This window comes from Narcine bancroftii, chromosome 1 (assembly GCF_036971445.1).
Source record: "Narcine bancroftii isolate sNarBan1 chromosome 1, sNarBan1.hap1, whole genome shotgun sequence".
NCBI lineage: Eukaryota > Metazoa > Chordata > Chondrichthyes > Torpediniformes > Narcinidae > Narcine > Narcine bancroftii.
In genome coordinates, this window is record NC_091469.1 from 269,026,158 (window position 1) to 269,039,333 (window position 13,176).

Here is a 13,176-nt window from a genome sequence, read left to right on the forward strand (position 1 = left end):
GTCTTTGATGGTGTTGAGGATGAGAGTCAGCCAAGATAAAAAGAAATTTGTAAAGTGGTGGGTGAAAGAGAAAACTGTTGATATAAAAATAACTGCTCAACGTGGATTGATGTAAAGTTAACAAAGGGACAATTCACTGGAACAAAGAATTGTTGTTAGCTTGAATTTCTCTCCATTTCAGGTAGTTCTTTCTATTTTGCAATTATTTTATATTCTCTGTAAATAGTGAAAATTCTTAGGAGTAACAAGAAATGCATTAATTTGCATTTGAATATTCTGGTTGGATTTGCAATTGGGGCACTTTGCTCAATGAAATACAGTTTGTGTTTGAATTCACTCCAAGTCCTCTAACCTGTCACAATATTTATCCCTTAGGATGTTGGCCTAACGTAATTAAGTCAATGCAACTCATCATATTTTCCATGTAAATAGGTAAAACTCTTTACCAGTGAACTCCCTCAGAGTCTTTCAAAAGATTTTATTTTTCTTTAGAATAGTATAAGGAGCTTGTGATTTAAATCATACTGGATTTTAATTATTTCATATCTGTAGTGGACATACACCAGACATTGTTCATTTATTAATATCTTTATGATTTATTTAGTTTTTTTGTATATTTTTTGTAAAGTTGGATTAGTTTAAGACTTTAAAGTTTAGTTGCCACAAAATCTCCAGTACAGCGAGACGAGTTCTTCTGCAAACAGGCCAACAGGTGATCTCTCATATTGACACTGTCATTTTCTCAGCAAGATGCCTTATCTCCATAAGAATATATGGAATATTTCAGAGATTGTGCACAACTGCAGGACAATTTAAATTAATAGTTAAAAAGTAGTGTGCGTCAATTGTTGGAATTTACTTTTTGTTTTTGAGATAATATTGGTGTTTGAAATTACTGGTTCCAAACAGGTGAGCTGAAATAGAAATGGAAAGATAGCCCCCATCTCTCTTTCTTTCTGGCTTTTCTTGGGATATCCCCTTTTCAGATTAAGGGCATAATGAATAGGTTAATTTCTCACTGACCATTTCCTTAATAAAACCTCAAATTCTGGTTGAATGCGAAAATTGCATGTTGACTGGACTTTCATTTGTATAGGTTACAGAGGGTATGGAAAGTCATGGTATCTGATCTACAGCATGTTAATGAGAACCAGGCAGGGAGAAGTAGCCTTGTGCTAACCTGAAAATGGGATATCCTACAGAAGGGTCAGAAACTTCAGGGTTATGTAGTTTAGACCCACGTTGCATCTTATTATTTAATTTTGGTGGACGGATTTTCAGGAGGATTTGTGTAATTCTTTTGTTCAATTTTATTGACAATGAAAGAGTTTTAATAACACATTCGTTCAGGAGGAGATTGAGTTATTTAGAAATCTCCAGAGTTTGGGGACTCCCACTCACACCCAAACTTCCATATTTGTAGAGTGAGACTGTTGATTGATTAAGATGTCATTTGTATGTTTTCCAAAAGTTTTCTAAATTGTAACTCTTGTCACATTCACATTCCCATGGTTTTCAACTTAATTTCTCCAAGGTGGTTCTCTTATGATGTCATCCTTTGACTGACTTAAGTTTACAACTGAATTTCAGTTGTAATTCAGTTTCAAATTAAGTGAATATAATTTTACTGTTTAATCAATTGCTTTTAATGGTTAACAATCCCGTCTACCCATGAATTTCTTAGGGTATGTGCATGGTATTATGATATACCTTCTATATTTTGTTTATGTATATACAGGATATGTACAGTTTTATATACAGTATAACTTGCTACATTGTCAGACTGTGTTAATTCACTTCTAATCTAAGATCGGACCAGGTAATTGCTAAATTTATTTTTGTTCATGCTCAACTTAAAATGTCCACAAACAGCATCATTCTTGCCATATGTATATCTAGTTCTTTGAGAAATTTGATAATTCAAAATGATATTGTTGATTCTTGGAGGAAATCTTGTAAGTAGAAACAGAATTAGCCATTTATTTCATCCAATCTCCAGTTTTGTTCACCATGGCTGACTCCTTTTTAATGCCTATCTCAGTTTTAAACCATTCTATTGACGTGCACCTTTGATATTTCATGACAGTGTGTTCCACATCTTTTGTAATTATATCTTTGAAGAAGTTTCTCTTGAATTCAATTTTAATTTGTTGAAATTTGAGATCATAGCTGGAATTTTTTTCATGGAAATGTGGCTTCATCGATATTTCTCTGAATCTTTTGGCAAAGTTACAGCATGCGATTTGGAGAATTTTATATTTGTTTGATTTGTTTGGCTTTTCTAAATAATGAATACAGATAGAAATCAGAAAGAAGCTGTAAAATCAAATATAGTATGTACATATCATGGAACTCGTGAAGGATTATCTGTGTTTCTCCCTTTCTCAGAATCTGAATGGTGCCTGCATTCAATCAGTGAGTATCGTTGTTGATGAAGATCCGAAGAAACAGGTGACATTGACTCATTCGGGAGAGGTGTACCATTGCAATCAGTACAGGATTAGTTTGCCTTATAAAGATGGTATGAAATACTGACTACTTGCTGCATTACAGAGTGCAAAATAATCAACTTACTCTTTAATTTGTATCTTTAATTAAATGTTATTGCATCATTTTTAACATTGTACAGGTACACCCTGCTTTACAAAACTAGAGCGTTCCTACAGAACCTTTCGTAACCCGAAATGGTGTAAAACAAAGAAGCAATTACCATTGATTTCTAAGGGAAATTTTTTTGAGTATTCCCTGACCCAAAAAAATAACCTACCAAATCACACGTAACATATAGTAAAAGCAGGAATGAAATGATAAATACACAGCCCGTATAAAGTAGAAATGATGTATGTACAATGTAGTTTCACTTATCAGAATTGGGAAGACAGCAAATTTTGACCACCCCTCTGGCCGCCCTTTCATAAAATGAAAATCCTTTAGTAAAAGCAAATAAAGGTTTCTTTGTAAAAGCAAATTTGTGTAAAGCGCTGTTTACTTGTATTGTGCCTCCTGCTTACTGTCTATCATGCTTGATAATTTGCAATAACTAAGCATAGCTAAATTTGCATAATCACAATCAACAAAATCTGGTGCATTCTTTGTTCATCAGCTATTTATTTTACAGCTGATCCAACATTAACTAGTTTAAGAATGTTTTTTTAAAACCATGAAATATCAATGTATTCATGTTTATATCAATATCTATTCTTGTATTATAAACTGTTTTGAATCCTGAAGATAAAGTGGAATTTTAGCTTTATTTTTTTTTAAAAAAAGGAACAACTACAGCTTGTATGTTATATTAATAAAGTCTAAGGAGCAGATTGAAAAATTCTGGGGTGGATGATCAAGTTCTTTACCTTTGAGCTGTTTTTGCACTGTCCAAGAGTAAGCTACAAATGGATGGAGAGAAATATGCAGTGATATTTTACGGCCTTCTTTATTTGTTCAAATTATATTATTTGAACTTTAACTGCAATGTTTTTTGAAAAATGTTGGTATGTGAAATGAGCCATTTGGTGGAGGAAGAGTATGGTTTTGTCCCAGGGGCTCAACTAACTTTCAAGAAAACAGCTATATATATGAGGGAAAAACTTAAGGAATTTGCTTAATGCTTCAGAGAATCAAAAATGGGAAATCTCTTGCCCTTCATGTTTTTCGTTACTTTACGAATCCCTGATCTATTGAAAAATAATTTCTTTTCCTATCCTGGTTACAGTTGAATCAGCTAATTGCAAAATTTTACTTTTGAATATTCACAAAAGATGTACAAGGGAAGCAAGTAGAATTTAATTACGGCTATCATTATGCCTGACACACTTTTAGCTTCCCAATCAATTTAAAATATCTTAATTGGAAATTTCAAACAATATTGTCACTGATTTTTTTTTTTCCTTATTATTTCACAGATTTGTTTGAAGTTGCTGAACTTACCTCAGTGTTCATACAAGTTAGCACAACCTTTGGACTGCGTTTGCAGTATGACAGAGAAGGAAGGAGGCTCTATCTCCAAGTGGATTCAAGATGGAAAGAAGACACCATTGGACTTTGCGGAACATTCAACGGCAATATTCAGGATGATTTCTTGTAAGTATTTGTTATGCTTTGAAACTAATTGACTCTGATTAGAACTTAATTTACAATAGTATTATAGATGTGCAGTGGCATATGAAGTTTAACAATTGCTTTAATCTTTACCCATTATTTTTATTTGTGCTTCTCCAGATACTGGAATAATTCCTGAAGTCTCGGAGAAATTTTCAAAAGCATTAATGTTATTTTTCCAAAATTGTTATTAATTATTGAAAACTCAAAACAACTTCTAAACTTAGACCTGTTTTATAAATTGTCCCATTATTTTCAAAAGAGAATTGCAAGTTTCAAATTTGTGCAGAAATGCTTAAATGTTAGGGTTAAATTGTCTCAGATTTACGAAGTGCAACTGTTATTTCCTTTAATTGACAGACTGCCTCTATTTAGCCCGTATGAGTACGCAGGACTTTAAGAAAATGCACTTTTTTTTCCATGATTTCCTCCCATTCATTTGCAATCCACCAGATGGAGTCTTTTATCATAAATTTGTTGAGATTGTCATGTCTAACTAACTTGACTGAATATTTGCTTTAAGGCAAAAATGAAGAGTGGGTTTTAAGGTTGCATATTTTACTATAGATTGGAAGGGTTTTAGCAGAATCTATCCCAAGGTCCTAAATACTAGAATAGAAAGATAAATTTAAAAAAAATTCTTGGATTCAAGAGAAAATTATACAATGGCAAGGAGCAAAGGTTGATAGTTTTCAAATATTAGCTGTTTACAGCTGAATGATACATGACTCAGTACTGGACGGAACTGGAACTATTTGAGGTTTGTCTCAACGATTTGGTTTTAATGAAAAATTTATTTTCACAAAAATTGTTTCTTTTAAAAAATAAGAAGACATCAAGCTATAAGATGGTATCTGAATAGAAATATGTCAGTTAGAAGCAGACTAAATTATGCATTTGGATCAAAGGAATAAAAATTAACGGCAGGCTCTGAAATTTGTAGAATAGATTTTTTGTAATGTGTGCAAATGTATCCCTAAAGATTATAGGGCCAGTAACACTGCAGTTTTCACGTCTGATGTTGAGTGTGTTCCAGGTCATGAACTTATAAGGTGCTATCAAAGCTGGTCTCTGAGCACGATGTTATATTCTGAATGGACATGGTTACAAAAACTTGATTAAATTAGTTTTAATGTTTTTATTATAGAGATGAAATTACAAAAATCTAGTTACTGGAAAGATAAAAACTGATTAATGATAGGATCATTGATTATCTAAGCTTAATTTAATTAACAATGTCTTTAGTTTCTGGTTTTAAAAAAAAAAATAGCTGCATGTTACAATTGTAACTTAACTATAAATCCAATTTCCCATTGCAGTTCCAACATAACTAATAGTGTTCCTGAAGTTGGGTGTCATGACTGCTGTATTCCATAGCTCAACTCTTGGTTCTCTTTTACCACATTGGCACAATCCACATTTCTCTTTACTACTTAAATCCCTCACTATTCTTTCCCCTACGACACTTAAAAAATTAAGTCCAGGAATTTTCAGTTTCCTCGACAGATTCTGCAACAAAACAATTGCACTTAAAAGCTGTGGGTCTGTTTTGGTTTCCAACTGAAACATTTCCGTTGATCTTAAGTAGAATCATCTCAATTTCTCCTTATTTGTTCAGGTCCCCTGGGGGGATGATTGAAAGCACACCACAGATCTTTGCCAATTCCTGGAGAGTCTCCACATCTTGTAACCCAGGTGCTAACATTCCTGAGGTAGATCCATGTGATACACACCAGCAGTACGGTGAGTCGTAGATGAAGTGCATTTCTACTACTGATCATCTTTTCCATGTCCTTGCTAGAAATTCATCTCCTGCTAAGTAGTGATTATGAATATTTTTTGGTGCTAGAGTACAATGAGCTTACACAATTACACGGTGCATTTGCTGTTATTGATGGGATAGTGTTTTACATTTGTTTATCAAACATGAGTTCAGAAGTGAGCAGCTGCAAAATTACAAAGCAAAAATATAATTCTGATGAATATTCTTTTATTCTGCTGTATGTCTGAAAAATTAAATTTGAGATACCAATGTCTCCAAATGCTGAAGTACAATTTACTCAGGCACTAAAGGGATTTGGAGTAATTATAATAGACATCAAAATAAGTCCAAAAGATCAAGCAATTATTGGAGATTCTGCCATATTTTTAGTAGTGCATCTTATTAAATCAGTTGGACCAGCATCTCAGTAATTGTCAAAATCCTTTCAAGGGAATAAATCTGGTGTAATAAAAAAAAATTTCAAGTATGTTCAGTTTGTACGCAAATCTCCCTGATACTATTAACAACATCTATTCTGAAGCTTTCAAATTCAATACGAATAATCCAGAAACAGTTCAGAAAATGAAAAGTACTTTGATTCAAACTGTCCTTTTATTCCACAGCAACAAATCAGTTAAACCACATTGAAACACTCTGCTGAATAATCAGTACTGAATAATGACTTCAGACCAATCTTCTTTTGAACTTCTTTTTCAATATTTTTATTGGATTTTACAGAAATAGTACAAAAGTAAAAGCCATTATTCAAAGGTAATATATATAAAAAGGAATATACAGAGAAAAAAAGTTATATCAGAAAAATAAGAGTATCATATAAACTCAATATCATAGGAATCACAGTGGCAACATTTAAAAAAAAATTACAACATATGACTAATTGAAAAAGATTTAAAAAAATAAACCATACTATGAATTCTAACCCCTTCCCTTCTGAAGTTATCTGGTAAGTACATATATAATTACACTATCAATTTTTTATAAATCACACAATCTCACAAAGCAAGATCATGATCTTAAAAATTATGAAAATAATTGATAAAAGGACCCTATAAACTTAGAAAATTTAGATTAATTACAGAAGAACATCTGATTTTTCCGAAGTTAGGCATGCCATCATATCAGATAGACATTGAGTACAAGTAGGAGGGACAGCATCCTTCCATCTCATCAATATAAAACATCTAGCAATAAGGGAGGCAAAAGAGACAACATGGGATTGAGGGATAGTTAAATTCACACCATTGTCTTAGTTGATCCAAAAAGGAAGTCTCAACATTACTGAGTTCAAAAAAACTCCTAATTTGCAGGTATCTAAAGAAATTATGTTTGGGAAGTTTAAATTTAAGAGATAATTATTTGATGATGTGAAATTATTAACAATAAATAAATCATGAATAGATTGGATACCCAACTTAAGCCATTCATGAGAAACAGAATCTTGCACAGAAGGTGGAAAAAATGAATGTCATAAGTAATATAGGACTAGCAAGTAAAAATCTGATATCCAAAAACATTTCTAAATTGAAACCATATTCTCAAAGTATGCTTAACAACAAAATTATCAGATACATTAGCAGCAGGAAAAGGTGAACTTGAACTTGAACCCATTGATTTGTTGCTGTGATAAACTTCCATGAGAAGTCTGGCCATTTAATGAAGGGATGCACACATCTCTGAGAACGTATCAGGCAGTAACATTAGTGATATGCTCCATTAATTGTACTCCTTGTTATGAAGTAAAACATGAAAGTCTGCAGATGCCGAGGTTGAAGTAAAAACCCCAGGCTGGAGAAACTCAGCAGGTCTTTCCATAGCAAAGGTAAAGATAAAGATACATAACCAACGTTTTGGGCTTGAGCCCTTCAAGTTATGGAAAAATTTTGACAGGCATCTGAACAAAATGGTTGGGGGGAGGAGCTCAGTCCCAAATGTAAGAGGTAATAATAGGTGGATAAGGAGGGGAAGACACACCAACACGCAGGAAGGAAGGTGGAAGCTTTGATATGGTAGAAGTTTGTAACCAAGAATGCAATGGCAAGTGGGATGTATTCATTTTACTGAGCATCATAGGAATGGTCTGTATTATCAATCAAAGCAATTAAGAACATAAGGAGAATTAGTTAAATTAGATTCTTAGGAGAATGAAAGAGAGCAACTTCTGAGAAAAAAAAGACTAAAATAGGAAGAAGAAAATGATTAAAATGTTTGAACTTGAGTAAATGATGTCACATAAAATTGAGATTCTTTTTCCTGTGAATCATGCAGAATTTCTACTTATCGATAGTGCAAAAATTATTCTCAAGAAAGACGTGAGAAATGTAAACAAGGAAAGAAATGCAGACTAACTCTGTAATACAGAAAATAAATATTCAATAATAAACAAGAGTCTTGAAATGAGTCTCCATGAGTTTGTTGTTGAGGGGTCAGATGGTGGAGGGGTAGCAGCCTGAACTTGGTGGTACGAGTCTTGTGGCACCCAGACCTCTTTCCCAATGGAAGTGGTGAGAACAGAGCATGTTCAGGGTGGTGGGGATCCTTGATGATCGCTGCTCCTCTCCAACTCAGCAACATTCATGTGTTGGCTCCAGTAGAGGTCCTCCAAGATGGTGATTCCCAGGAATTTAAATTTGCTTACCCTGTCTCTCTCTGATTCCCTAATGGTCACTGGATTGTACACCTCTCGATTTTGACTGAAATCACTAGTATGTGGAATTGACAGTATCCCCTTGGTGCTTCCAGATACAAAATTAAAGTAACAAATTCTGGAAGTATTCATCAGGGTATCCAGCAACTGTAGAGAGAGGAACAAGGTGAATGTTTCTGGGCAATGATGGTCAGCTCTAAAGATGATTGACTTTAAACATGCCACTTGACCCACTAATTATTTCCAGCCTCCTCATTTTTTATAAATTTGTTTTTTCAATATCTGCAGACTTTTTGATTTTTGTGTTAAGTCGGCAGCACAGACTTCAGGGTTTATTCAACTGTTCTTAGAACATTGCAGCACAGTTCAGGCCTTTGGCCCATGATGTTGTGCAGACTGAAATAATCTGATTCTTCCCTAAGTCACACCCATAACCCTCTTTTTCCATGAGCCAATCTATAAATATTTTGTATGTATCTATTATACTGGCCTTCACTGCCATAGCCAACAATGCATTCTAGGCATCCACCATTCTGTGGGGGGTTGGGGGGAATGCCACTGACATCTCCTCTAAGCTTTCCTCCACTTAGCTTAAACTGATGCCCACTGCTATTTGATATTGTCACCCCAGGAAAAGAGTACTAGCTGTCCACCCAATCAACACCTCTCATAATCTTGCATATCTCTAATGCCACCTCTCATCCTTCATTGGTCCAAGGAGAAAAGCCCCTAGCTCTGTCAAACCTTGCTTCATTTGGCATGTTCTCCTTCAGGCAATATCCTGGTAAAATCTCCTCTACGCCCTGTCCAAAGCAACAACATCCTTCCTGTAATGAGACAAGCAGAACTGAACACAATACTCCAAATGTTATCTAACCAGAGTTTTATAGAGTTCAACATTACCTCTTGGCTCTTGAGCTCCTAGTATGCCAAGTAAGGTAAAGCTCCTTTGTGAGATTTGGTAAAAGATAATTTAAATAAAGAAGAAAATATGTCCTGATTTCAGTTTTTGTATATTTCATTTGCAGCCTCATATGCAACAGAGAAGTGCAGCATCATCAGTGGATATCTATTTGCATCCTGCCATCAGTACCTGAGCCCTGACCCATATCAACACCAATGCAAAACAGACACCTGCAAATGCGGAGAAACTTGTATGTGCTCTGCTCTCGCTCATTATGCTCGACAGTGTGGAAATGTTGGCATTTTTGTGGACTTCAGATCCAATGTTTCAGAGTGTGGTAAGCAATATTCATTGAATGTGCATTTATTTTCACAACAAATAGGATATTTTATACAATTTCATTATTCAGTAGAGACTTTATTCTGTATATTGCAGAAGTCTATAGACACCGTGATTGAAGTAAAAACACAATGCTGGAGAGACTCAGCAGGTCAGACAGTGTACTTTATCTTTTTTTTCTTTGGCTTGGCTTCGCGGACGAAGATTTATGGAGGGGGTAAAATGTCCACGACAGCTGCAGGCTCGTTGGTGGCTGACAAGTCCGATGCGGGACAGGCAGACACGGTTGCAGCGGTTGCAGGGGAAAATTGGTGGGTTGGGTGTTGGGTTTTTCCTCCTTTGCCTTTTGTCAGTGAGGTGGGCTCTGCGGTCTTCTTCAAAGGAGGTTGCCGCCCGCCGAACTGTGAGGCGCCAAGATGCACGGATTGAGGCGAGATCAGCCCACTGGCGGTGGTCCATGTGGCAGGCACCAAGAGCTTTCTTTAGGCAGTCCTTGTACCTCTTTGGTGCACCTCTGTCACGGTGGCCAGTGGAGAGCTCGCCATAGAACACGATCTTGGGAAGGCGATGGTCCTCCATTCTGGAGACGTGACGTACCCAGCGCAGTTGGATCTTCAACAGCGTGGACTCGATGCTGTCGACCTCTGCCATCTCGAGTACTTCGACGTTAGGGATGAAGTCGCTCCAATGAATGTTGAGGATGGAGCGGAGACAACACTGGTTGAAGCGTTCTAGGAGCCGTAGGTGATGCCGGTAGAGGACCCATGATTCGGAGCAAAGATAATGATAATTATATAGCAAAGATAATGATACCTAATCAATGTTATGGGCTTGAGCCCCTTCAGGAGCAGCAGGGTTGGTGCAGTGGTTGGTGCAAAGCCTTTACAGCACCAACGATCGGGACCAGGGTTCAAGTCCTGCGCTGTCTGTAAGGTGTTTGTACGTTCTCCCTGTGTCTGCTCCGGTTTCCTACCACTGCTCTAAATGTACTGGGGGTATAGATTAATTGGGTGTAAATTGGGCGGCATGGGCTCATGGGCCGAATGGCCTGTTATAGTGCTGTATGTCTAAATTTAAATTAAAAAAAAAATTATAATTTGATGGGCTCAAGCCCAAAACTTTGGTTAGGTATCTTTATCTTTGCTACGTGAAGTACATTGTCTGATCTGCTGAGTTTCTCCAGCATTGAGTTTTTATTATTTCTTATGCATTTGGTTTGGACAGAATCCTTCTGTCTTGTAATTAACCTCATATTACATTGGAGTTGTAGTTTTATTCATAAATTACACAATCTAGTGCTCTGTTGTGCAGGATACAAATAATAATGATATAATTGGCTGACTAATGGAACAGAGAGTAGACATAGATGTATCTTTCTCTGATTGGGAAGATATAGCAATGCCTTGGGGATTGGTGTTTGGGCTTCTTCATTTTATGATTTATAGAACTGATTTTGATGAAACCACTGAAGGGATGGTTGCTGAATCTGTGGACAACAAAGAGGTGAGTAGGAGGTGAGTTGAGAAGATGACAAAAGCCAGCAATTATAGGGAGAAAGATGAGTTCAGTAAGTCCTTAAGACATAGGAACAGAAGTGGGCTATTCAGCCCATCAAGTCTACCCCACCAGTAATCTGGCAAATATCTGGTGGTATCATGTGGGAAAATGTGATATTGTCCATTTTTACAAGAAAAATATTATTCATGTGTCCTGATCTTTGGAAGGATCTAGCGTGTCTTAGTGCGTGCTTCACAAAAGGCCTATGTGCAGGTATAGCAAGCGGGTAATGTCATACACAATGTACAGATAGACCAAAATTCTTATTCACTGCAGCCAAATAGGCTAGTAAGACACACCAATTACAATAGTATGCATTAAATTACTACAATAGGCCAAGATGGAAAAATAAATGATAAATATATATGAATAGATAGATGTATATACACAGTTGCATTTAGTGCAATAAAAAATGTTGTGTTAATGGTGCAGACAGATCTTTTGGTGGTTTTGAAGTACGTTAAGGTTAGGTTACGTTAAGGGGAGGTTCAAGAGCTTAGCTGTTGGATAAAGCTGTTCTTAAAACTGAGATACTGGACTTCAGGCTTCTGTACCTTCTGGTTGTAGGTAGCAGTGAGAAGGGCTGTGACCAGGATGATTGTTTACAAGGGGGAAATAGGAAAGGTTAAGGAATGTTACCAATTGATTGCTGGGGGATTCAAATACAAAAATAGGGAGTTTATTCTTCAGTTATGGAGCAATCAAGAGACTACATTTGGGCTTAACTGAAGATGTATTTAATGCTTTAAGAACAGTTCAGAGAAGGTTTACTGGGCAAATACTAAGAATAGATGGGTTACCATGAGGAAAAAAAAAACTTGTATCTGCTGGAATTCAGAAGAATGTTTGGGGGGGGGGGGCAGGGTGTGGAATTGATTAAAAGATCTTGGATCCTGAGGAGTGGGTTGATGTGGAGAGGATATTTTAACTAGTATTTGTATGGGATCACCCATTTAAGACACATAAAATGATAGAACACGCCCTTCTGACCATGGACCTTTGCCAGTTATGATGCCAAATTCATTATCAATGTGAAGAAGGGAATAAAACCCACCTCACGAATGATTCAATGCATAACAACGACTTTTGTCATGAAGTGACATTTATTTTATAATTAGGAATAATAATTTTCTGATCAATTGTATCCTAATGCACATGTTTAATCTTCGCAGCCATTCAGTGTCCACCTACAATGGTATATGGCCTCTGTGTGTCATTCTGTAATCAGAAATGCCAGTCACTATCTATTCCAGAAGATTGTTCCAATGAATGCAGTGAAGGATGTGCTTGTCCTGTTGGTACATATTACAATACCAAAACACAAATCTGTGTAATGAAGTAAGTGACAAAGATTAAATAAAATTGATCGAAAATTGTCTCTTATCAAAGTCTAAATCCAGTGCAAGGAATTATAACTCCTGCAACATAACCCTTAATGTTTCTGACTTATTTTTTTCTTGCACATTGTGTCAAATATGTTAAACTACAACTTTTCACATTCCTGGCAACTGAAGTAAAATTTAACTGAATTCTGTTATTCCAGTTCAAGCTTAGAGTAGATACAATAGGTTAATGAAATTGTTAGGTTAAGGTTGTGTTCCTGATGCTTAAGAGATTTTACATTGCTGCATATTTCAGATTGATTGTCAGAGTACATACATGACATCACATGCAACCCTGAGATTTTCCTGCACGTATGGCAGAATTACCCTTATTGGTAGTGCAAAAAAAAACTGTAAACAGATAACGAATGAAACAAACTGATTTTTTTAAAAACTCTCTCTTGCTCCATAAATTGCTCAAGTAAGAGACCTTAAATAAGTCCCCGATTGAATTTGTGTTGAGGAGTCT

At 35.8% G+C, this 13,176-nt stretch overlaps 1 protein-coding gene across 1 annotated transcript in view; it reads left to right on the forward strand.

Moving 5' to 3' along the window:
• Window positions 1-13,176, forward strand: part of otog (otogelin) — a 190,090-nt gene that overhangs the window by 32,732 nt on the left and 144,182 nt on the right. The window contains exons 16-20 of the mRNA XM_069922075.1: window positions 2,389-2,521; window positions 3,903-4,080; window positions 5,717-5,841; window positions 9,554-9,766; window positions 12,498-12,663. Coding sequence (XP_069778176.1) covers window positions 2,389-2,521; window positions 3,903-4,080; window positions 5,717-5,841; window positions 9,554-9,766; window positions 12,498-12,663 — 815 coding nt within the window. The remainder of the gene's footprint in view (window positions 1-2,388; window positions 2,522-3,902; window positions 4,081-5,716; window positions 5,842-9,553; window positions 9,767-12,497; window positions 12,664-13,176) is intronic.